We start from the raw sequence: 25520 nt of genomic DNA on the forward strand, positions 1-25520 counted from the left end.
ATTAGCCAGCTCTGGATCTGTTTTGTAGTTTTGCTGCTTGTACACTGCCTCCACTTTTCAAATAAAGAGCCAATTTCTTCTCATTTTACTGTCTCTAGTCATGGAGATTTTTAGAAGGGCAGTGGGGCTTTTGGGGTCTGGTAAAATAAAACATTAACTCCGTTCACTTGGTCATTTCATGGCTGCAACACACTGTAGGTAAGAGCTCGGAAGGCGGGATCATAGGAGCTCCGCACCAGACTGTGCACTTCTCAAGGAGAATATTCTGCTTTAGCAATGCTGTGAGAGGCAGCAGGGTTTTTAGCTTTGACTGTTTCCTTAATCTATGATCACACACCCTGGACATTTTAAGACTAAGTGCAGTAAATATCCTACATATTGCTCCTTTAAATAGGTTTCTTTTTTGTTCCAGGGCTCCCCATACAGATGCAGAGTGTAATTTGCTTTTACAACACTGCCCTGAAATACATAGTGTAGTTTCTGCATTTTATATATATAAAACAATGCGCATATATATATATATATATATATATATATATATATGTGTAGGTATGTATATATATATATATGGGCCGGGAGGCTGTGGGTTCGATTCCCGCTTCGGGACTGTCTGTGAGGAGTTGATGTGTTCTCCCCGTGACCGCGTGGGTTTCCTCCGGGTACTCCGGTTTCCTCCCGCAGTCCAAAAACACACGTTGCAGGTGGATTGGCGACTCGAAAGTGTCCGTAGGTGTGAGTGAATGTGTGCGTGTCTGTGTTGCCCCGTGAAGGACTGGCGTCCCCTCCAGGGTGTATTCCCGCCTTGCGCCCGATGATTCCAGGTAGGCTCTGGACCCCCCGCGACCCTAAATTGGATAAGCGGTTACAGATGATGGATGCATGGATATATATACATACATATGACAGGGTGAGAGAAAAAGTATATAAAATATATTATAATCATACATTTTATTAATATAATAATGTATTATACAAATTTATTATTAAAATAAAATATATTAATTAAATCAAAATATTAAATAAACGAATCCCTAGAATCAAAGAGAGCTGTAACAGAGATAATAATATCACTCTTTTTGGTTCTGGGTACACTGAGAGCTTAATATAAAGAAAATGAACATTTCTATAATTCTTGTCCTAACAAATTAATACGATTAAAAAGCAAATACAGATGCAGTAGAAAACTATCTTCTTTCAGTACATGAAGATTATATAAGTGTAAACATCACATTTGATTAAAATGGATCCTCAAATATCATTAACATGATCTTTAATCTTATATAAAAATATGACATATACATATTTGTGTTAACTACCAATTTAAATTAAAGACCACTAGTACACATTTTTCTTTTTATAAAAAAAGAGAGAGTAATATTTCTAGTGCAGAAGTTCATATAGCTTGTAAAATGCTCTCCTTCATATCCAGTACTTTTCTGTAACGACTACCAATCCTACACAATCAAAAAAATAAAAAAATAAACAAACAGTGTGTTATAGGAAGAAAGCTTAATATTTTTGAATTTATTTTCTTTCAGCAGTCTTATCTTGCTCCATGGGCTCATCCACATTTTCGTCTTTTGAGACCTGTTTCCCTGCACACTTCAGTACAGCACTGAGGGCAATGTTGTCCATGTTGAAGGCCGTAACGCCCACATTGACCACAGAGTGGACAGCACTCTCTGTAGCCTGGCCAGCTTCATTCCCATACCTTAATTGCACACAACCGAGAGGAGGTGAGAGTGGCTACGACTTGGCATAGTTGGTGGGTGTTAGTGGAAGTCAGTGGTATTTTGGAATTTGTATGCCAAGATGCAAGATCACATATAAATTAGCGTGTTAATGGCATTAAATAAAGATTAGTGAGGATCCTTACAAGGAAAAGTCCCATGTGGCACCTAAAGAATTAGTCATTAAAGAGTTATTGTCACTCATTACACTGAAAGTGATTACCAGGAATAGTATGCATCTTGAAGAGCACAAAGGGAGCAAACACGTTGTATTTATTAATTTCATGTTTATTGCACATGAGTTACAGTGGAGGTGCCCCAATAAAACAGGCACTGGCAGAGCATACCTTTCAATGGCAAAACATACTGCACATAAAAGGCACTTGAGATCAGAGTTTTTTTTTTGTCACTGGGGCAGATTTACATATGTTGCACCATAACAAAATTTATTTTTGAGTTAAAAGGTGTAATTTAACTCTTTGAAAAAATTATTTTACCTGCATAATCAACTAAAGATAATCCCAATTATTGTTAAAAGCACATGTTAAAAACATGTTTTTTTTTCTGCAAACACTGCATCAAAAATGTTATTCACCTGAGAAATGGCATTTTATTTACATTCAAAATCCAAGATTAACCTTAAACAGATATTTTAAATTTAAAGAACTAAAATTCAGCTCATTCCACAAGCTGAAAATGAATGGGGAATTAAGGGGGCAAATTAAGGGGGCATCTATGATTGTGGGGAAACGCTGCCCTCAATGGTGTATTTACTTTCAGAAGCTGCATGTTTTTTAAAATTGGAAAAGTATGTCTGAGGGAAAAAAACAACAACTGTTGTTTGCACATGGCTGAAGTTGAAATTGTCTGTAAGTTTTTATTCTCAGTTTGAAATACCACAAAAACTCAAGACTAAACATCACCTCAAGATGTTAACTTTTGTAGCACTTTGCAGTAATGCATTTAGCTGTAGCTCATATTTGGATGTATTTCCACCTTAAGTAATCCAAAACATCTTTGTTCATGCTTTTCAATGTTTGTCCTCTCTGTTGTCTAAAAAAAACTGATTACAATCACGAATGTCACCTTTACTTTTTAAACTTCAGTCCTATTATGTTACAATAATGTTTTCTAAGTTATTACTTATATAGAGAAAATATGATTTATTTATCAATTTCTTTATTACTTCAACACAAGGACTCTGAATCAGAAGGCCATTTTTTCCTTCCCTGGCAGAAAAAAAGCTTGAATTAAAAATATTAAATGAGGAAAAACACATTATTGTATTATACTGTTTAAATGTTATTATGACATTGAGTCTGTGCGAGGAAGTTCTTAGAACAAAACCCACTAAACAGACCCTCATCTCAGCACATTTTTGGTAGATTGTAGTAGACTGTACGTAGTGCGAGCCTTAGTAAATCTGCCCCATAGACTGCTCAATATATGTGTTTCTTCACTAAGAGTTATTACCCTCCACCAGTTAAATGTTGCTAGTGGGGTCCAGGATGTTTTCTAGACCCCTAAATCTGAAAAATGAAGAGGACAAAACAAAAAAGAAAAGAAGGAAGAACAGATTAAACTGCTTCATGAGCAATGCAAGTGAGGCAAGAGTGAAGCACAATTTGAGGTTAAAACTTTGAAAGAATGAAAGGACAGGAAAAAAGATTTTAAGAAATTTCAAGAAAAAAAGTGCTAAAAATATTGGGTTTGAATATGTAAAGAAATGGGGGAAAAATTAAAAAATACTTACTTGTGTTTGACGGTCAACACCGTCTCTGAGCTTGCACTTTTACCAATTGTCTTTGCTGCTGTTTCCAAACCTGACCATATGGTCGATAAACCTGATGTGTAGAAATATCTGATTTGCATTCAATGCTAAATACACAACAGTCAGGTATTTGATACCAAAAGAAATGCATGAACAATGGGTGAACTTGATAGGAGATATGCAAACCTTTTAAGCTACTAACAGCCACTACTTTAGCTCCATCCATTCTGTTGGAGGCATCTTTATTTTTCTTTAAGGATTCAGGAATTAGTTTGCTGCCATGTTTTTTTACATGTGGTGCTAATTCCTTCCCAACACGGTCAACCACAGTGGATAGGCCGTCCACTATAACACAAAACCAAGTTATATTGAAAAATATATTCAAAAATCAATTATCAAAAGAGAGACACGAGAAGCTACAATATGACCATGTCATTTAAAATTGTTATAAAATAATGTCAAATGTGTCAGTGGGCGCTAATTTAAAGCACCAACCTACTCATGATTTAATTTACATTTGATATTAGCTGTCTAAAACATCAATACTTGGTTAAATGTGTCTGTTCAGATGCCTGCCTAAAAACAGGAGATTTTGCTTAAGTTGTTGACTTAGATTTGTGACTTAGTGAAGTGGGGAATACACAAGGGCCCAGGCCTGCTTTGGTGTTAAATTTTATATTTAGGAAGAGGTCCACCAGAGACTGCACTTTTCTGGGGTCCAGAAATATTCAGAATACACTTGGCTGGGCCACCTTTAGAGTTTTAGAAGAGATCAAAAAGAGAACACATGGGTACACAATATTATGTTGATTTGGTTTTACATTTTTGGCTAATTATCAACACATCTGTGAAAAGACCTGTTGTAATGAAGCAGGGGAAATATTGCTTGAAGTAGAGAAGACAAAACTATACAGGACATGCATCTTCTGAAATAGGGGAAACCTGTCAGCATATTATCATTACTCAGATTCCTTACCCAAAAACTGACTGACTTTTGCAGCGCCCCCTGTGGCCTGTTTGGCTACATGCAGTCCCCTGGTAACCCTTGGGCTGACCTCCGCTGGCGTCTCCTCTGGGGTAATGTGTTCCCTAAGTTTTGTTGCCCCTTTGTGGATAGCTTTGCCTGTGGCCTCGGCTCCCTGCACAAGTCCCCGACTAAGCCATGAAGCCCCTAAATATGAAAAGCAGAAGTGAGCATGTACACGAATCTATTTTAGCTCATTTCAGCAAACAAACCAAGTTTTAAAACAGATTTATGATAATATTTTATCTAACTATCCACCATCTAGCATTTTTCAGAAATGTGTCAGATGGGCTTTTGCAATATAGCTCCTTCTAGTTCAGTATGTGCATGTGAGTATCAGGTAAGCAAATGCTGCCCCCTGCTGACGAATGTTTATTTGAAACTAAGCACTCAGCATTTTTCTAAACAGAAATTCCATTTAACCATGGCACTATAAAACAGTTATGATGTAAACTGTGTGGTTCCATGATAACTTTCATAATTCATAGTTATGGTGATATACCAGATATCTGATGTGGTTAATGACTCTAAAAGCTCTCTAAAAGAAACCTGTTCTATAAAATGACTCCATTTTATAGCATTTTGATCACTGAAATTTGGAATGAATATAAAGTTTTAACCTAAAATCCACAGTACCAAAGAAAGTGTCAGTGTCACACAGCCCCAAGGGTCCTGGGGTTGTGGGTTCGAGCCCCGCTCTGGGTGACTGTCTGTGAGAGATCTGGTGTGTTCTCCGTGTCCATGTAGGTTTCCATCAGGTAATCGGGTTTCCTTCCTCAGTCCCAAAACACATATTGGGTGTGAGTGAGTGTTTGATGCCCTGTGCTCTGGACCCACCACGACCTTGAACTACAGAAGCGGTTTCAGAAAATGAATGAATGATTTGCCCTAAAATGTAGTTTTACTAAAAAAAAGGATCAGGTTGGTTAGAAAAAGAGAGCCAAAGAAAATTAACACATCCATGTTTATTTACACAGGCATGTTTATTTACTATGATTTTAGTTTCAGCAACTTAAATTATGCACATATTATAAAAAAAGTGGAATTTGCAATTCAATGCATGTGTCGGATGTATGACTGTTTCCTGAAAAATGGTCTGATGTGAAATATATTGCCAAGTATTGTGGAGCAATTTTTGGGGACCTTTAGAGCTGAACAGTTCCAAACCAGGTTTAGATAATATTCCTTCATTCATCCATCATCTGTAACCACTTATCCAGTTCAGGGTCGTGGTGGGTCCTGTGACTACATAAAAAAAGTCCTAAGCAGGAACACACCCTAGAGAGGGTGCCAGTCAATCTCAGGCTGACACACACTCACACATCCACTTACACCTATGGACACTTTTTGAGTAGACAATCCATATACTAACATGTTCTTGGAGCGTAGGAGGAAACCGGAGCACCTGGACGAAACCCACACAGACACGGGGAGAACACAACAAACTCCTCACACATAGTCTGTTGAGATAACATGTAAAATAAAACACAGGAGAAGTTGAGTTTTCCTGGTTCAGCTTTAAAATGGGAATATCAGTACATGTTCTACACAGAAACCTAAGGTGAATAATCCATGGACAACAGAGAGCAACTGCCTGTACTCTCAGAGCAAAATATTCTTTTATATTTAGGGACATTAAAAACATCATAATGCTAATCACTGGCCAAAATGATCCATCACAGACTCAAACAAGAAAATCAGAGATTGGATGGGAAGAAGAAAGGCGATGTCATTATAATTATTTATGGTGTGTTTGGTTCACATTGTTTCGCTTAATGAGGTTGTCTACTATAGTAAACAAGACAGGGGGAATGACACCTCCTAGGACAAGACGCGAATTGTGATATCGTTTTAGTCACTTTGACCTGTTTAGCTTAAAAATATTTAAGTCTAGACTTTCACACAGAAAGTCCATGCTCTTATCTAGAGATGGTTTTATATGGGAACCCACACCTGCCAGGATGCTTTGTGACATCTTCTCACTCCATTCAGGCAAGACCTTCTCCTTATTTTCTGGAGTTACATCCTGCGCTGTGTCTTTTGAAATGCTGATGGGAGCCTTCTCATTCAAGTTACTGGTGTCTTCCTCTATAGGGTCATGTACTTCATCATCCGCAGCCTTCAATGCAATTACAATTGGAAGTTCACCAAGCATGAATATTTATGGATGTTTTCTTTACACACTGACAAATTTCAAATTGCAATTGAATTTAAAATTCTTAAAATATCAGCTGCCTCTTTACAGTGAGACAAAGTAAACACTCAGACATTTTTTACATTTAATATAATTCTAATTATATCCACTTTATTTATTTACTTTTTTTTGTCAAAACCACTGCTTTAAGAATTCAAAGCTTTTCTCAACATGTTTATATTGGTTGACATCCCCCGTTGACCCTCCCTATGTCCAGCCAGCTTGAACAGTCTGATGCAAGAGTTGCTTATCAGCAGAACATAACTCACCCCACACCCACCCCCACCCCCAACCCCCCATGCAGCCAGGCACATAAAGGAAACAGCTTCACAATCACTATGTGCAACAATAGGGTAGGCAATTTAATAGTTAATACAGTCCTCAAAATTTCTCTAAACATTTCGGTCACTATCACGTCCCTGCTGTGTACTGGTCTGCATTACCTGCACTCTGAGTTGTGTGAGAACTGAAAGGTGCTCCTGGAAAAGAGCTCTGTCTGCAGCAGACAGCTCAGTGGACAACACCACTCCAACGTAGGACCCTGGGACTGTTGCCGTGGTATCAGGGAATGTGAAAACACCAGTGTTGCTGAGCAAGACTGGTGAGTCAGGGAACAGTGGGTAGTGCCAATCACACACCTGTAAACACAACAAAGTTATGACATGCTGCACATACTAAACATAATCTCTCATACATACCTCTCTGAAATAACAAAATAAGGAAATAAACTACTGGTGAAATGACTGAGCATGCGTTTCTCATAATATGTATGATATTCTGAGGACCCAAATAAAATGTTTCATATAAAAATAGTATATACAAATAATCCCTCATGTAATTTCCAATCAAAACAGCTATTCAGTTCAGAATCTAGAAGAAAGTTTTACACACTTCAAGCTGCTCCCAAATACATTGTGATATTGAAAATTAAAGGAAAGCTCGGTGAAACACAGGCACGCTGATCTCAAAAAGCAAATTTCTGTAGGGTAAGGCTTTCAGAAGGGCAGGCTTTGTCCCGGGGGATAAAATGGGACAAAGGGGTGCTGGTTGACCCTTTTTTACTGCCTGTGGTTGTGTGTATGTATGTGTTTGTGTGTGTCCCGGATCCAGCCTCTGTGCTGCAGTGGCTGTGGACAGCTGATCTTCAAAAGGGAAATTTGCCAGTCGAGTTGTGCTCTCTGCCAGAGACGTTCCGAGGAATTCAAGCTGACAGCAGCCAGCAAAGAGCAGCAAACAGCATCTGGAGTAGAGAGCAGGCCTAAAACCCTTAAACCAGCTCAACTTTAATCTCAATTCAAATCATTCCGTACCATAAGCAGTTAAGCACTGAAAATAAAATGCACTTGAAAGATTTGATTTAGTTGATCACAAGTACTTCCACACAATTATTGCCAAACCTTAATTTTAATGTAACATTATTCATGTGGAAATGATGTACATTCAGTAAATCATTCATTTGAGAGTGGGTCAATATGCCTGTCAGTTTAGCTTTGGCTCAAAAACAGTGAGAGTTAACTCTGTTTAATTCACAAACAAGATCAAGATCATTCAAAAAGATTTAGTGTTTAGAAGTTTGGAATTAATGTTGTAAAGTAAATAAAACTTTTCTTCTAAACTGGTATAAATAAAATATTCAGCTCCACAGATAAAATATAAAATGTTTCAACAGAGTTGTGTGATATATTCAAAACTAAAATAATAAAATCTAAAACTGAACCTCTAATCTTAAACCGACATGCTGTAAACAGAGAATTACAGCATGATTGATTATTTAATAAATGTTTAAATATCAATTGCTTTCTAGTCTATGATTTCTTCATTCTAGATAAATTATGATTCTGCCGAACAAGACAGGCATATAACCTAATCTAGAAAGCTTGAGACCAGACAAATTAATATGAAACTAAAGTATGGACAGCACTAAAGTGTTGCAGAAACTCTCTACGTGTAGCCAGCAATGTAGCCAGCTTGACTGTGCCATTTATGTATATAGGGGAAAGGTAATTTTAGGGACAATTTTCCAGACAGTAGTTTAACCATAGCTGTTCCTAAAGAAGAACTATAGTTCAATCTGGAAACAGGTTTTTGGACGGTAATACATTTTAACACACCACCACTGGGGTGTGTAACCAGTAGAACTGTGTGGACTGAATTGATGAAGCATGATCTAATATATCTGAGATGTACAGTGTACATGCAATTTTGGCTTTGGAATAAGTATGTACTGAAGCCAAACATACTGTATAAAATATAATGAGAACGCTGTACAATCAAGACTCTTAGCACATGAAATCCAACAGTATCTTGACCTTAGAAAAGTGAATAACATTTGGAAAATATACATAGAAATGTGTAATGTACTGCATGAACAAAATCACTGCTTAAATCTCAGTATCAAGTAATTAATTTTTCATTGATTCATTCATTGTCTGTAGCCCTTATCCAGTTCAGGGTCGCGGTAGGTCTGGAGCCTACCCGGAAACACTGGGTGCAAGGCAGGAACACATCCTGGAGGGGGCGCCAGCCCTTCACAGGGTGACACACATGCACACACATTCACAGACACTTTTTGAGTCGCCAATCCACCTACCAGTGCGTGTTTTTTGAAACCACACAGAGAACACGCAAAGCTCCTCACAGACGGGAGCCCGGAGCGAGATTGAACGCACAACCTCCAGGTCCCTGGAGCTGTGTGACTGCAACACTACCTGCTGCACCACTGTGCGCCAATTTTTAAGTAAGAAATATAACTACTAAATCTACTCTCACCTGTAAGTAAGCAGGAGGTTGCCTGATGTCGCTAATATCCTCACTGTCAGAACACTGACTGCTGTTCATGATGATGCGGAGGTACCCCGGGTATGATGGAGCACTGACCTGGCCATTAGCTGTAACAAAGAAAATCTGCACTCCATGGGGCAGGAATAAAATTTCTTCCTCTACATCATTCAAGCTCTGATTCCGGGGAACCTGCTTAGGTCTTGGCAGGGAAGGCCAACCTTTGCCATCACTGTGAGAAAGAGAGAGGTGGCCATCTGTAGGCTGGGGAGTGTAAGCTGGTGGCAGTTCACTAGGGACATCACAGGCTGCAGTTGGGGAGCTTGGCAAATAAGGAACACCTCCTGGCACAGTAGAGGAGAGCCTACTGTTAAGAGTGGGTCTTTTGACTGGTCTCTGTGGCTGTTGTAAAACCGGGAGGTTTGGGTAGAGTGTTGGAGCCCCTGAAGGCCCCTGGCCTATGGTGGTCTCTAGGACAGCTAAGCGGGTAGTGATACTGCTCAGGGTCTTGTTCATCTTTAGCTGCATCTGCCGGGCACAGTCCCACTCGGCTCCCTCGCACCACTTCCCGTGGGTGGCCACCTCCAAGCCCTGAAGGAGGTGGCGGCGGCCCAAGCGGTAGAGCACTACGGCTCTGCTTTTATTCCCTGCTTCATCCTCCAGCAGGGCTGCGTCGACGCATTCATATGCTTTCTTGTAGTGGTTTTTTATGAGCTGACACTCTGCAGGCCCAGGAGCTTCCATACCTGCCTTAAGATCTCAGCACTTTGAAGGAGTGTAACCTAAATCTTGTAGTTGGAAAATTATGTCATACATGAAGAACTGAACACAGATATTCCATAATATATTTTCATTTAAGGCTTAGAAATGCTTTGTTGTCTATTCAGAAACCACATCTTAGCCAGAACAAATAGGTTAGAGTCCAAAATACCCTTCAAATAAGGTGGTTCTATAAAGAATTCACACTGTACTATACAATGAACATTCACTGGATTAGGAACACCTACTTTGAGTGAAGATTTAATGTCCATTTTATCAGCTCAACTGACCATACAGGAGCACTTTGTAGTTCTTAAATTACAGACTGCAGTCCACCTGTTTCTATGATGACTGAAAAGCAGGGTTAAATGAGGATAAGAAAGTGTGCAGGGAAATAGGTTGACACCAAAATTGTAGAACTAGTGCTTCTGTATGGTCAGTGTAGCTAATAAAATGGACAATAAGTGTAGATACATAGTAGGTGTTATTAATCCAGTCATTGTTCCATGTAAAAGATCTGTAATTGACTTACAATTCTGAGCTTGTTAAACGTAGAACACATAGTTAATATTTTCTTGCATTATATTAACTTAGTCGCAGACTATAATTGAAATGATAGCAGCCATTAAGTTTTAAATATTAACACAATTTATAGTGAGTGAACATATTTCAATGTTAAACACCACCACCACATTTTTTGTCATGACTAAAATGGCTCCAGATCTATAAAATTGAGATTGGTATAGTGTTACATGTGGCATTGAAGAAAAACCTGAAGTCATAATTGTTCACAGTAGTGGTGATAGGAACCAGGAATCTCAAAACTCTAACATGAAATGGCTACAAATTCCCTACATGATACCCGAGACATTTCCAGCTAGCACACCTTACTGGGCTACCATGGGTTGATTATGAGCTGGTTAAGTTCAAGCTGGACATGTGCTAGTCATTTCTAGGCCTTTTGGCTCACATCAAGTGTACTACCTGTTCTTCTCTGTGTTGTGCAGCTGTGGTCTAATGGTAGACAGAGAATCAGGCTTGGGGCTGAAAGATTACTAGACCAATCCCCACAACCAGCAGAAATATCCATGCCATCTTTGAGCAAGGTACCTAACTCCCCAAATGCACCCTGGGTGCTGAAGGCAGTTTCCCACGGGCGCTAATCACTAGCGTATGTGTGCGCATGTGAGAGTTTTGATAGACATGGACTAATGCAGACATACAAACACAATTTATGATTATTAAAACTCTACGTACTGAGCCAAAATAAGCCCAGATTGGGTCGTCTTAATCTAGATAGATGTTGAGCTTTGAAATGTACTGAACCTAAGGGGCTCTGTTGGCTGGGTTGTTTTGATAGTTTCGAAAATAGATTCTGGTTTAAAACTGATTCCAGTATATTATCGAGGACACGCCTACAAAAGGGGCCCCTGGTTCATACCACTTCCACTGAAGAGTTGTGTTTCTGAATAAATTACCCATTTTACAGCAAAGCAGATTTGTTTACATCACTGAAATCTAAAAAGGGGTGCCAAACTGAATTTGCACTTTCAACGAGAGCGTAGCCTGTCGTGTATGTTGACATGAAACGTGTAAAACTGGTTATAAAAGTAAAAGCAAAGCCTGTGAGTGTGCTGAACCACGTAGTTATCTATGGAGACTGCGTACGTCATGTTAGCTTGTTCTACCTGAAAGACAAGTACAGCTTGTAAATAAGAGAGATGCGCTCTTAAATTCAATGTTTATGCCTTCGAACCACAAATAACCACTGTTTTACCACGAACAAACTTATTACCATATTTTCAACTACAGGCAAATCTGCGCTCGCTTCTGGTCATTTATATACGGGCGTAAATTAAGTTCAAGAGTTAAAATAAGAGCTGACTAACGAGAAAAGCAGCTTAGAACTTACTCATACGACGGGAGATTATTGTACAAAGCGAGAGAACTTACTCGATTAAATCGCCAGTTCGGGCCCGTTTCCTCAGCCACCCATCTGCGCGCTACTCACTGAAGAGTCAACTGGACTCAGTAGCACGAGCGGCGAAACATAAGACCAGCGCAGCCAGAGGGCGCTACACACTCAGGACAGAAATAAGCTTCGTCAGAACCCTAAAAATCCAATTTCTTCGGCCAAAAAACATTCGGGAGTTAACTACAGGTTCCGGTACTTTAGATGAAAACGCAATTTATTCACCACTCTCCACCCTTCCTTCCACTTCTGCCCCAAGTTGAGGAAATCAACTCAAGTTCGAGTAAGTGTGGCATCAGAGCCAGGCTTTAGAAGACCATTTCAAATCAGCTTTTTAACAAGTCTTGTGAGTGGTCATTTAAGATCACATTCAATCTTCATTGGAGGGGCCTACTGAAGGCTATGAACTTGCCATTTTCTGTACACTTAAATTTGAAAGACCAGAGGTGAACTCAACTTAAATTGATAATATAAAGGCAGCTTTGTTCTGCAGCATTTGACATGCTTACTACTGAACCTAAATGACCACGTGGGCCACCTAGAATAACAAACAAGCAGGTAGAGCAGCAACCCATATCCATTTATTTATATATTTATAAAAAAGAAAGAGAAAAAAAAAAAAAAAAAAAAAAAAAGTCTGTGAGGTCCATGATTCCTTGGTTTTGCAAGAATGAGATTGCAGAGCAGTGTGATTCAAGGTAGCAAACAGTAACATTTCCAAACCCAGTGAACACAGGAATCCAGCTTCCACTCATTTCATTGCTTAAAAGCTGAAGTCAAGTCATTTTTATTGACTTGATAACCTCAAAGTACTATGATAAAAATCACATTAAAAAAGCTAAAATCATAGGTTTTTAAAAAGTTCAGATTACATCCCGTATATACAGACATAAGCGCTGCAGTTCTCATTGCCAGTCACCACACCCACTGAATCAGTGAAGAGGAAGCACATCCACTGGTTTAAAAAGTGACACGCTGCAGTACCTGAAAAAAGAAAATCCATTTCACCATTAAGAAATTATGCCAACACTTCTGGGGATATGTAAGGTTCTGGCACCTGCAAATCAGCATAGCCATAATACCAAGGTCTAACAGTACAGCCATCAATAATGAACATTTGACTTACTTGGCATTCTTGTACTTCTCATAGATGGCCTGCTGGGGGCGACTCTCTGCACTGAGGTGAAGTTTATGGAGAGCAATTACACATGGCACAATCTCAGCCAAAGTGTAGCCAGTGAAATCATAGAGGGCATCAGGCTGTGGTTGGGGGAGGGAAAGATATATATAAAAAACTGCCCATACGTATATTTGCTTGCTTACTTTACCTTGAAGTTTGCTACTTAAGGAATATAATTTTACCTTAAAAGCTTACAGCTACATAAATTGATGCTTCACTGACCTGTAACACTAAGAGCCTGTAGCTACTCTGGGCTCAGCACTGCAGTTTGTAAATGAGGATGATAGGAAACCACCCCACAGATCTCAATAGAGTGCCATTTAAATGAGTTACACTGTGGGAGCTCCAAGAACAGGAAATCCAAATCTGACGGTTTATTATATTTTTCCATTGAAGCCACAAGTAGCAAGAGCATTTAAACTTTTGAGCCTACTCTAGTTCAAGGCCAAACTGGAAAAAAAGGCTACAAAAACTCACCCATAGGGCCCTGTTTAGGGTGTAGTTGGCCAAACAGTAAGCTGCAGCGGCAATCTTTGAAGGAAGATATTGCAGAAATGGGTCCACATCAAGCAGGCTCAGCTCTGAAAGATACTAGGAGAAAAAGTGAAACCATTGCATCGTGAACACCAACAAATAAAATAAATAAAAGTTAAATAAATAAAATTACCAAGGCAAGGTTTGCTGTTTTAGAACATGTACCCTCTACCAAGACATACTGCATCAAAAACTGTTGACTTGTAGGTGCAGTCATGTCAAAGGACAGCACTTTGAGGATAATGTGCTCCATTCGTAGCAGCTGATTCTTGGTGTAAGTGTCATCTGTGATGTAGACAAACTCATCCACCTCTGGTGGATATATCTCCTCATATTTCCTAGAGAAGAGACCATTTTAAAATGTGCTCCCTTGAAGAGATTTGCCATTCTTAAAAATGCTCACTTACGCAGCTACAAGTATTGCTGCAGTTCCCACAAGCTGGAGCTTCCCACGGAGCACAGACATGTAAGACAGGAAGCGATCCAGATAGTTCACTGCCAGCAAGACAGTCTCTGAGCACAGCTTGAACTCCTCAGAAACCTCAACCAGCCAGTCAACCAATATGACCCTCATACCATTGGTGATGTCTGGCTGCTTTCTCATATAACCAGGCTTTGGCCTGTATCTCAGCTGGGGAAAAATTGAATAAGTGTCTTAATAGGGTGTGAAATTGGTTATAAACAAGCATTCTGCACTCCTAGTAACCATATATATATATAATCATGTTATATTGGGCAGACATTAACAGCCAGGGTGTAACATTACTCAAAGCAGAGTAAAGGGGACATTTAAACATTTGGGGATCTAGATCTCCTACTCACCCAAAAAAAAAAAAAAAAAAAGTAATATATATACACACACTCCTTAGAGCAGGGCTTGAACATTAAAATAGGCTTTCTGCATTTAATGTAGCAGTGACTATGCACACCCTGACTTTGCTGCCTGTTGTAGAGATTTAGCTTGTAACCTTATCCTAAGCCCACAGCTGCCCTCTGCATTTAGCATTAAGTTTGTATCTTTTGTATTTGACCAAATAATGTCAGACATTTCATTAGTTCACAGGGAAATCTTAACTTATTGGAGACCCCCCTCCCAAACTAGATTTAGTTTGCTGTTCCACAGCACAACAATGTCATGCCATAAAAATAATGCAACCTATTGTCCATTCTTAGAGCATAGTGCTCATTTAAAAGTCTTAGTATTGGACACATACATCATATTAAAGCTTTAAGTCAGCATTCTCTTTAAAAAAAATTTAAGGCAAGATACAAACCTCACTTTCTCGAAGGTGTTTATGAATGTCCGATGCATATTCAGATACACACAAGATGTCCTCAGAAGCAGCAGTCTCCTCCTCCAGGGAGTGCATTGAAGAATCCAAACATGAACCTGTGTACACATACCTTTAGAGCCACTTCTACAGCTAACTCAACTACAGGCACTGCAACTCACCTGAACTGAAGTCATTCAGAGCACTATGTATCTGAAGCTCTGAAGGAAGAACAAGTGAAGCAGCTGATTGTTCTCCAGGAGGTTTGGGTGCTGGTGCCACAGCTGATTCCAGACCACCAAAAATAGAACTGGACTGGTAAGATGTGTTGATCCCATGGCCAGACACGTTGCTTAGTGCTGATCCACATTTAGCTGGAACACCCTTTTCCCAAAATTTGGGAATCAATATTTAGCCTTTTTGGGGGAGGGGAATAAACAAAATCAGTGAAAATGCTAACCTGGTTATAAGTCCTGTAATGGTGATCATTTTCAGTCAAAACCCCCAGCACAACCCTTTGCCCAGTCTTCATACGAGGCACATCCACCCTTCCCTGAGCAGAGATATTCTCTTGGCTGCTGCGGCTGGAATACGGAGCAAGGGCACTGGAGCTCATCCTCAAAATAATCAGCTTGTAGTTTAAAAGCCACTTGTCCAAGCTCAACCTGTAAAATAAGAGTGTGATCACAGGACTAATGGGGCTTTGAGCATAAACTAATATTAACTATGTAACCCATTTTGTGCCTTAAAGCCAAGTCTACAACTTCAGCTGCAGGTTCACACCCAGGTGTTCAATTTCAAAGTTAGGGTAACACTATAGTATTTTTATCTTAACACAACTGCTTCAAAATCGATGCTCCAAAGACCTGCAAGTGAGAATAGAGTCTTTACAACACTGGGCTCAGCATTAAAGAAACTGCACCATGTAATTGAGGAGAGTAGGGAACCACCTAATTGATTTCAGTACAGTGCTGTTAAAGTTTTAAATAAATAAATCCACACGAGGGCAAGCCCCAGGGGCAAAAATCTCAAGTCTTATCTAGTGTTCTTTTAAGTATGATTTTAACAGGTATATTGTTTGCAAAGCATCCCTCCTACACTGCAAATGAGCAATGAAGCTTGTTACATGCGTATTGATATAGGGAACTTAAAACATTGGTGGGGAGCGCAAAAAAAAAAAACAAAAAAAAAAAACACAACTTTCGTCAATTTTTTAGGGGTCCAATAAATTCCAACACAATTCTGCCTTAATACTAAAGCCTCTAAGTGCTCCATTTGAACCTTTACTCAAATGATTGAACAAAAGTTACTTTGCATGTGGGTCACTACAGCTATGGCAAAGATGTAAAATCTGCATCTTAATTCAGTATAGATATATGAATGAATCCATTTATTCCTCCACTTACTTTCAGCTCAAAAGCCCTGCCCCAAAGCTAAACAAGGCTAGTAGGGGAGATATATATATATATATATATATATCAACCACTGTGTGTGGTGTGTAAAAGCACATCTTCTGGGATGTCTTTTAAATAGTCCATTCCTAGACTATATTTTACCCAAAAAGCAATACTTGAGCATGGATTTAGACTCAATTCTACACTGCTGCTTCATATGACACAAAAACTGTTAGAGCTCAGAATTATTGGAATGACAACAACTTTAAGGTTCATTATTTCTGCTAGGCTATAGCATACCACTCACCGAAAATAAATAAATGATTAACAAACCTGTTAATATTTCAGCGCACACAGAAAACTTAGAGACGCAACGTAATAGCTACAAAAATCTTGCGTTCGGTGCCTTTAAATTTGCAGGTCGTCATTAATGTCTGTGTCTCAGCCAATGAGCGGGATAATGAACTAATCACAGACCCGGCCAGGTGTAGTTAATTGGGACGGAGCCTGCTCAAGCGAGAGACGGTCACGTGGCGACGTAACCATAGAAACAGGAGTTCGTCCAGAAAAAAATGTAAACAAATAAAACTCGCTTTTACTGGTCATCTATTGCAACTTAATCCATGTTCTAAAATGGTATTCAAGCTTTTTCATTTGGAGACCCCTATTTGAGATCTTAGCCCCCTCTCCCCGCCTTCCTCCTCAGCTAAAATATGCAATCTACACAAAAATCCATATTATTATGACCACCGCCTCATTGTTTCTACACTCACTGTTCATTCTATCAGATTCACTGACAATATACGGGAGCACTGTAGATAGACTTCTACATTTACAGACTGTAGTCTGTTTGCTGCTCTGAATAATATGTTAGCTCCTTTCACCCTATTCGTCCGACCCCACAGGAGTGGTGAATCATCCTCAGCGCTGCAGTGATAATGACGTGTTGCTGGTAGCATGTGTTGCATTGGTCTAAGTGGATCAGACAAAGCAGCGATGGAGTTTTTAAGTCCCTCAGTGTCACTGCTGGACTGAGAACAGTTCACCAACCAAAAACATCCAGACAACAGCGTCCCATAGACTGCGTGGGCCATTCCGCCGAAAGGGTGACTTTTGTGTCCCCGGGACATTAGTATAAATATGTGTAATAACTAACTGCATGGTTAATCTCAAGTTACCTAAATAATTTCTCAGATGTTTATTTTAAGAATGCTAATTTTGGTAAACTGCTAGAATGTGCCAAGTGTCCTCATGCTTTTACCATGGACATCATGGGTCTATATTTAAGGAATTTGCTAATTCTATGCTAAAAACAGGACTGAGCAACAGTAACAGGAGTGTCCTCGGTTTATTGATTTATTTTTTATTAGTGTGATTTTTAGGCCATGTATAACTGTTTACTTCGGTTCTATGTTTTACTGTTGAAATTACCATAAAAAATTACTTAAAGTGTTGTGTAATAATAATGCTTCAATGTAGAAGGTTAAGTCAAATATTAGCCGTACTCTGCCTGTAGAATACATTATAGTCAGACAAATACATTATTTTTTACCTCATATCCCTGCTTTTCAATACTTTGTCCATCTGTCAATAAGGTTTGTATTTTCTCAGTAAAAAATGGCTTAAGTTGAGCTGTGAACCACAAATTTACCACTGTCTTCACCAAAACAGGTGATAGTGTGATGAGGCAATATCAGGACTAGAATGTGTGTATGTGTGTGTGTGTGTGTGTGTGTGTGTGTGTTGCTCTATGAATGACTAGCGCCACCTCCAGGGTGTATTCCTGCCTTGCGCCCAATGATTAGGTCCCGGACCCACTGCGACTCTGAACTGGATAAGTGGTTACAATGAATGAATGGCTACAGGGAGGAAACATTAACACCTCTAAAAGACATTTTAGGAGAGCGTTGACAGCATGGGTGCCAGTCTCCACTAATGGTTCTTTTTAAAAACTACCCGGAATCAATGGGCACAAGGCAGAACACACCCTGGGAGGAAACTGGAGCGAAGAGTAGTCACCCGGAGCAAGAATGAAACCCACAACCTCCAGGTCCCTAGAGCTGTGACAGCAACACTACCTGCTGCACCACCATGCTCTTTGGAAGAATTGCAGCAAGCAAATGGCACCCATTCAGCAGAATGGCCTGTGCCCTGTGTCCATTAATGAAGTAGAGGACAACCAACACAAACTGTGCAGCAAAGGAGTTACTCCTCTGAGATGGTCCTGACCATTAAAGAAAAGGGTAAAAGGAAGCTAACAAGTATGCAGAGCAACAGGCAAACTACAGTCTGTAAGAGTAGAAATTACAAAGTGTTCCTGTATGGTCAGTAGAGCTGAGAGAATAGACAGCGAGTCTCTGAGGAGTTAGTTTTTTTTCTCTCAGGGTGCTACGGTTTCCTCCCACAGTCTAAAAACTCATGCTTGTAGGTAATTGCCTATTCAAAAGTATCCATATGTGTGAGAGTATAATGCCCTCGGATGGGCTCGTGCTCTGTCCAGGGTTTGTTTTATGATAATGGTACCTGACAGCAAGATAGCGGACCACAGGTAGTCCACTGAGGGCAGAGTTGGAGGTTTTTCCCAGTGTTTTCTGGGTGAACCATCATAGCACAATGTTAACATTTTCAGCATAATTATTTTATATTAGGCCTACTTATTATCGTATCCCTCATAGTTGTTGGTAATATTTGTATTAGTTTATTTTCCTGAATAAAAAGCTCAGTGAACTTAAGATCATTTTGAGGAGAATTAAGTAGTTACATGTTGTCCAGAGGACAGTAATCTGAGTGGTCCCCTTGTGGACCAGCAGTGGCCAACGGTCAGACGGGTACCGACATTTTAAGCCAGTGGACAGATTTATACTTGCTGTCTGTTAGGCTCCGGACCCACTGTGACCCTGAAAAGGATACAAGGGATACAGACAATGAATGAATGTGTGCTTTACTTTTAAAAATAATTTTCAAAATAACTAAATATTTTAGCATGCATGGAACCCATTCATGAACATCATTATAACTCCTTATATCTTTGTCAAAGGGAAATTAGGCAGATTGTTAAATAAATCCAGAAGACTGTAGAGACAATGACAGTATTTCAAATACCTAAGTGAGGAAAATACTGAAATAATATATAGAATACATTTTGAGATTTTCAACTGAGCAGGACTGGATTGATAAAAAAATGCGAAAAATGCATTACACCACCTTGAACTCCATTCGCAAAGCCCTACAAATATGGTTGCTTCAAATAAATCTAATAGAATTTCCTTATTTTCATGTAGAACATCAAACTTTAAATGTTGTTCAGTCACACTTGTATAGTCTGTACAATTGAAGACAAGAAAACACAGATAAAGTAGTTTTATTTTATTATTTTCAAGTCTTACTAATGTATATGCATGCATTCATTTACTTATTAACATAAAAGGATCTTCATAAATTTGTCTGAAGTATGGGCTGCAGAACCCAGGTGCATCAGTATAGAACGCAAAAGTTCCCATTTCCCAAGCCCAAAGTAGTCTGTAGACAACAAATAATAAACAGAAGCATACTCTTAATATCAGTTTATAAAAGACAGAACTGCCTTTAATTGCATAATTTTAACAATTTTCAGTTCTTGACACATTTGTGTTGACTTTTTTTGCAACCACTGGTCTGAGGAACAATCCTCAAAAACCATACACAATATGCATATATTTTTTTGCAGTTTTATGTCTCTCAGCAGTTCATGCAGCACTCCAGTCAATATGTGGTAAAAACTCTTGGTATTCTGCACTGTAGAGTTTCCAATCACTACACCTGTACAAATTTGAGAATCATTCATTAGAGTACAACTGTGTCTTAGTGTATTGAAATATCATAATACTTCTTATACTTATTGTTAAGCCACTGAAATTGTGCTCAGGCCTGGAATGATTGTCTTCCAACAATGTCCTATAAAAGGCGACATTTGTGACAGCATTAAAATAGCTTGGCCACCCACATCCAGGACTACATTTAATATGCCCTCCAGGACAATAAGGAGCATCTCTCAAAGACATCACAGAAGCATGTAGATATTGTTTTACATTTTTAGTGAAACATAACAGGTAGTTATAAAATAACCACATAACCTACATTCCAATTCAACATTTTTGAATTGTAGGCTACAGCACAGTAAGCAAAAGAAAACTGAAATGCCCAGTTCAGCTGTAAGAAAAGTCACACAACTACCTGGTGAATGTCAATGGTGTCCATTAACTCTCCTTACCTTTCTAATTCAACAAGCTGAATTCTTCTGAAAGAAATTAGTATAAACTAACAATGCTAATCAGATGTTAAAAATACCTATTTTTAAATCTGGTCAGCTACCTAATGACATGTGGGCTTATAAATTCAACTGCACCATCATACCTCACAGGATCACCAGTCATGCCCTCCTTACGCTCTTTGGCCTCTCCTGGCACATTTCAGTTCATCAATCTAAAAAGGAATACCGTTGCAACTGAAATTATACAACCCGTTTGCAAGTTAAGTTTATTGCCAAAATGTACAAACATTTAGATGTTTTCAATAAACCAATCAAACAAGAACAATTTAAATAGTTAAATACAATTACTATAACAAGTGATTTCTCCAAATTCAACACTAAACAGCACAATGAGTGCAATGTATAATGTGTCTGAGGAGTAAGCTACATGTACATGAAAACATTTAATTTGACTGATGTGTGTGGGCGGCACGGTGGCGCAGAAGGTAGTCCTGCAGTCTGAGTGGGTTTCCTCCAGGTGCTCCGGTTTCCAAAACACACATTTGTAGGTGTGAGTGTGTGAATGAATGTGTGAGTGTGTGTTGCCCTGTGAAGGACTGGCTCCCGCCTTGTGCCCAATGATTCCATTGGTAGGCTCTGGACCCACCGTGACCCTGAACTGGATAAGCGGTTACAGATAATGGATGGATGATATGTGTGTGTACCTTGTGATGATGGATGATATGTGTGTGTATTCTAATGCATTTCTAAGCCTTAATAGTGATATAACCTCAACATTGTACATAATATGTGGTTATCACACAACTAAAATCAAATGGCTATGTATAGTGTGTACAGAAACATACACAATATTCAAGTGATAACAACAACCTGAATGTAATCAACATGGACTATTGTGTTTCTGATGAAAGTATGTGAAAGACTAGATTATGTACACCACAAATGTTTGAATTACATAAATATCTTGTGCCAGTAGAACAGACAATTTTATGTTAATTTACAACTTACCAATAGCTTGAGAACACAGCAGTCATCAACCTTCATCCAGACTCAAATGTTCTGTCAGATAAGACATTTATAAATAATGGTTAATATACAATGACTGTGAGGAATGAAAAAAAAATCTTGATAGGGTTTGTACTCCTATATCTTGTGGTTATACTTTAATAAACTTCTAGTGGCCAGTATCCAGTCGTGTTGAGATTGAGCTGAAAAAGCTGTGTCCAGCTAATAATTCCAGGACCTGTGAATTACACAATTTGTGATGGAAATGTCTGTCAATATTTACTTTTGTTTCACAAATTTAAGATATCAACTTATAGAATTCTTTCAATAAATGTATACCTAGAAATGTATGACTAGCAGAAAAAAAGTATGATTTAAAATTAGTGTTCACAGAAACTTTCATTCTTCTGCTTACAGAATAGTTGTTATTGTTAAAAAATACTTAGATCCCACCTGCAAGATGAAAAATATAATTTAAAAATGAATACATTTCAATAAGAAAATATAACTCTGCAGCAAGCAAAAAACACACAAAACTATCTGTAACAACAGCCATCACTGCACACTGGTGAATTCCCAGACAGTCACGTTAAATCATTCATGAAAATGATAAAAAGATAAACATAATTGGATGTACAACCAGGTGTACAAACAGCATATGACTAGATGCAATCATATACAACGTGTGCCATACTACACCCTATAATGATATTTATCTACGATACTACTCATATGTTTACATATTATATGGCATTTGTGTATTAGCCAAAAACACAGATAATATTACAAAGAGTTTTGACTTACAAACTAATTATTTTTACTTACCGACATATGGGTAAGTTTTCCCCTTGAAATTTTTGTCTCATGGTGTGAATGTGAGCCATATTAGAATTTAGGAGGGTAGTGAACAGTTTTGGGACACTACCTCAAAATAGTTTTTCAATTATGATTTGGTTCATAAAGGGGAAAAAAGCTCTCTAAAAAAAACCTGGCCCTGTGTGAAAAAGAAATTTCCCAAAACCTTATAACTGGTTGTAACCACCGTTGAGAATTTTCTGGGAGAGAGAAGAATTCATGGTTCCATCAAGTCGTCCAGGTCCTGAAGCAGTAAAGTAGCCCCAGACCCTCACACTACCACCACCATGTTTGACTATAGGTGTTATGTTCTTGTCCTCAATGCCAGATGTAATGGGATGCACACCTTCCAAAAAGTTCCACATTTGTTTCATCAGTCCACAGAGTATTTTCCCAAAGATCTTGCTGATTATCAAGATGTTTTTTGGCAAATGTGAGACAGGCCTTTGTGTTCTTTTTGGTCAGCAGTGGTTTTAGCCTTGGAAATCTCAGATGGTTACCGTTTTTGCCCAGTCTCTGTCTTAATGATGAATCCTGAACACTGACCTTAATTGAGGCAAGTGAGGCCTGCAGTGCTTTAGATGTTGTTTTTGGTTCCTTTGTGACCTCCTGCATGAGTTGTTGATGAGCTCTTCGAGTAATTTTGGTAGGCTGGCTGCTGTAAAAGTTCACCATTGCTCTATGTTTTCTGCATTTGAAGATAATGGCTTTCACTCTGGTTCACTGCATTGAATCGCAGTAGAGCCATTTGTGGAATGGCTTTTCCAAACTGATAGATGTCAATGACTTTGTTTCCCATTTGTTGTTCAGCTCAGGGCATATAGTGTTGCTTTTTGAGACATTTTAGCCTACTTCATGTGATTGGACAAGCTCTATTTAAGTGATTTCTTGATTCTAGAAGTCTGGCAGTAATCAGGCCTTGGTGTGTTAATTCATTGAATTTTTCACATATGACCAAGTTGATTTGGATAGCCTTTTTCAGTTAATAAATGAAATCATAAATAAATAAATATATTATCTTATTATCTAATATCTTGTTGAAAAATGCAGGGTCTTTGCTGAAAGAGATGACGTCTAGATGGGAGCATATGTTGTTCTAGAACCTGAACATAGTTCTCTGCATTAATAGTGCCTTTCCAGACATGCAAGCTGCCCATGCCACAAGCACTCATGCAACCCCATACCATCAGTGATGCAGGCTTCTGAACGGAGCGTTGATAACAACTTGGGTTATCCTTGTCCTCTCTGGTCCGGATGACATGGCGTCACAGTTTTCCATAAAGAACTTCAAATCGTGACTCATCTGACCACAGAACAGTCTTCCATTTTGCCACACTACATTTTAAAACATCCCTGGCCCAGTGCAAACGTCTGAGCTTGTGGAGCTTGCTTAGAAATGGCTTCCTCTTTGCAGTGTAGAGTTTCAGCTGGCAACGGCGGATGGAACGGTGGATTGTGTTCACTGAATGCTTTTTGGAAGTAATCCTGAGCCCATTCTGTTTCCTTGACAGTGTCATTCCAATCATTCCTGTCTGAGGTGCAGTGATGTTTAAGGGCCCGGAGATCATGAGCATCCAGTAGAGTTTTTTACGGCCTTGACCCTTACGCACAGCAGTAGTATATATCCTACACCTTCTGTCAAACACCTTTGTGAATGATTTATGACCCCTGATTTATGGCCTAGGTGACAGGTCAGTACAGGATGTCTTTATATGGGCTTCCCCTCACACCTACTCCCACCCTAACCCCCCCACACCCCCAACATGTGGGGGGGGTTGTGCTTGCATGTGGTATTTAAATTGACACTGGTGGATTTCTATGGCTAAACGCTTTTAAAATGTCTACAGCGTGTGTAAATCAGTCTCTTTTTAGAGATTGTACAGTTACACCAACTATTAGTTCTGAAACCAACTTTGCTTTTGCGCCAAGGAAATAACGGCATGATAAAGCATTTGGTAGCAGTCCTCACAAATATTTTAGGGGTGTTAAAATTAATCTGTTTGATTCTCTGGCTTATGACGTTTGTGGGGTGGTCAAAAGTGGATCACTGACTTCCAGTGATGTCTGTTAAAAGAAACATAAGTCCGCACTGAAATCACATGAAGTCAAGACACAACCAACATGCAAGCCATCATGTTTGAGGATATTCTTCCAGCAGACCATCCCGACACCCATGGACCTATGTGGTGTGAAAATTATCGAGTGTCGGACATTGAATATACGCCGATCGACATGGGTCGCGGGTTTGTAAACTACAGCTATGGTGAATCGATGGCGGTTGCCGAAGCGGTATCAGACAACAGTTTGTTGGGTCAATATGGTGGTGATCTCGATTGTGTGGACATAGCGTACCTGCATGTTTTTCGACAAGACCCAGCGGATGGTTTGGAAACGTTGATGTCTAGACAACTGACAATCGCTGAAGCTCCTGAAGACAATGCTATATCTGCTCCGATTGATGTGGTGGACGGGCAAGTAAGCTCTACGGCGCTAAAACTGATAAAGTCCACTGTCGTTGTAATCCTACAACACATCATAAACAACAAGCTGAAGGAAACGTGTCTTGGTTGTGAAGTGGATCACCCTAGTCAACTTCGACATTCGTGTCTGTTTGAACCTGATATCTTCTTTTTTGAAAAATACTATAAAGATATAACAAGGACATTGTTCACACCCGCCTTAAAACATGCCATAGCCGGGCTTCTAAGGTGTTTTGGAATAGAACTACCCCTTCTAAAAATTCAAGGATGTGTTGAAACAGTCGTCTTTGAATTACAATGCGAGCCGTACATTATGGAAAAGCT

At 39.1% G+C, this 25520-nt stretch overlaps 2 protein-coding genes and 1 pseudogene across 3 annotated transcripts; 1 reads left to right on the plus strand and 2 right to left on the minus strand.

Moving 5' to 3' along the window:
• Window positions 1-994: 994 nt before the first annotated feature.
• sparta (spartin a) lies at window positions 995-12294 on the minus strand. Its single transcript, XM_066650888.1, has 8 exons — window positions 12210-12294; window positions 9489-10285; window positions 7163-7357; window positions 6479-6644; window positions 4478-4672; window positions 3688-3846; window positions 3484-3574; window positions 995-1711 (listed from the first exon to the last, which is right to left on the minus strand). Exons 2-8 carry the CDS (start codon window positions 10239-10241, stop codon window positions 1525-1527), a joined length of 1746 nt encoding a protein of 581 aa, XP_066506985.1. The 5' UTR covers window positions 10242-10285; window positions 12210-12294; the 3' UTR covers window positions 995-1524.
• Window positions 11202-11326, plus strand: LOC136675317 (U2 spliceosomal RNA; annotated as a pseudogene).
• Window positions 12295-12829: 535 nt separating the features above from the next.
• ccna1 (cyclin A1) lies at window positions 12830-17401 on the minus strand. 2 transcript variants are annotated; one of them, XM_066651132.1, is made up of 9 exons: window positions 17381-17401; window positions 15674-15878; window positions 15396-15597; window positions 15217-15332; window positions 14350-14573; window positions 14076-14280; window positions 13886-13999; window positions 13355-13488; window positions 12830-13212 (listed from the first exon to the last, which is right to left on the minus strand). In XM_066651132.1, exons 2-9 carry the CDS (start codon window positions 15827-15829, stop codon window positions 13161-13163), a joined length of 1203 nt encoding a protein of 400 aa, XP_066507229.1. In that variant the 5' UTR covers window positions 15830-15878; window positions 17381-17401; the 3' UTR covers window positions 12830-13160. The 2 variants fall into 2 exon arrangements, with proteins under 2 accessions (XP_066507229.1, XP_066507228.1); XM_066651131.1 differs by lacking the exon at window positions 17381-17401 and adding an exon at window positions 16941-17098.
• Window positions 17402-25520: the final 8119 nt, after the last annotated feature.

The sequence above is a fragment of the Hoplias malabaricus genome, chromosome 18, assembly GCF_029633855.1.
Source record: "Hoplias malabaricus isolate fHopMal1 chromosome 18, fHopMal1.hap1, whole genome shotgun sequence".
Lineage (NCBI taxonomy): Eukaryota > Metazoa > Chordata > Actinopteri > Characiformes > Erythrinidae > Hoplias > Hoplias malabaricus.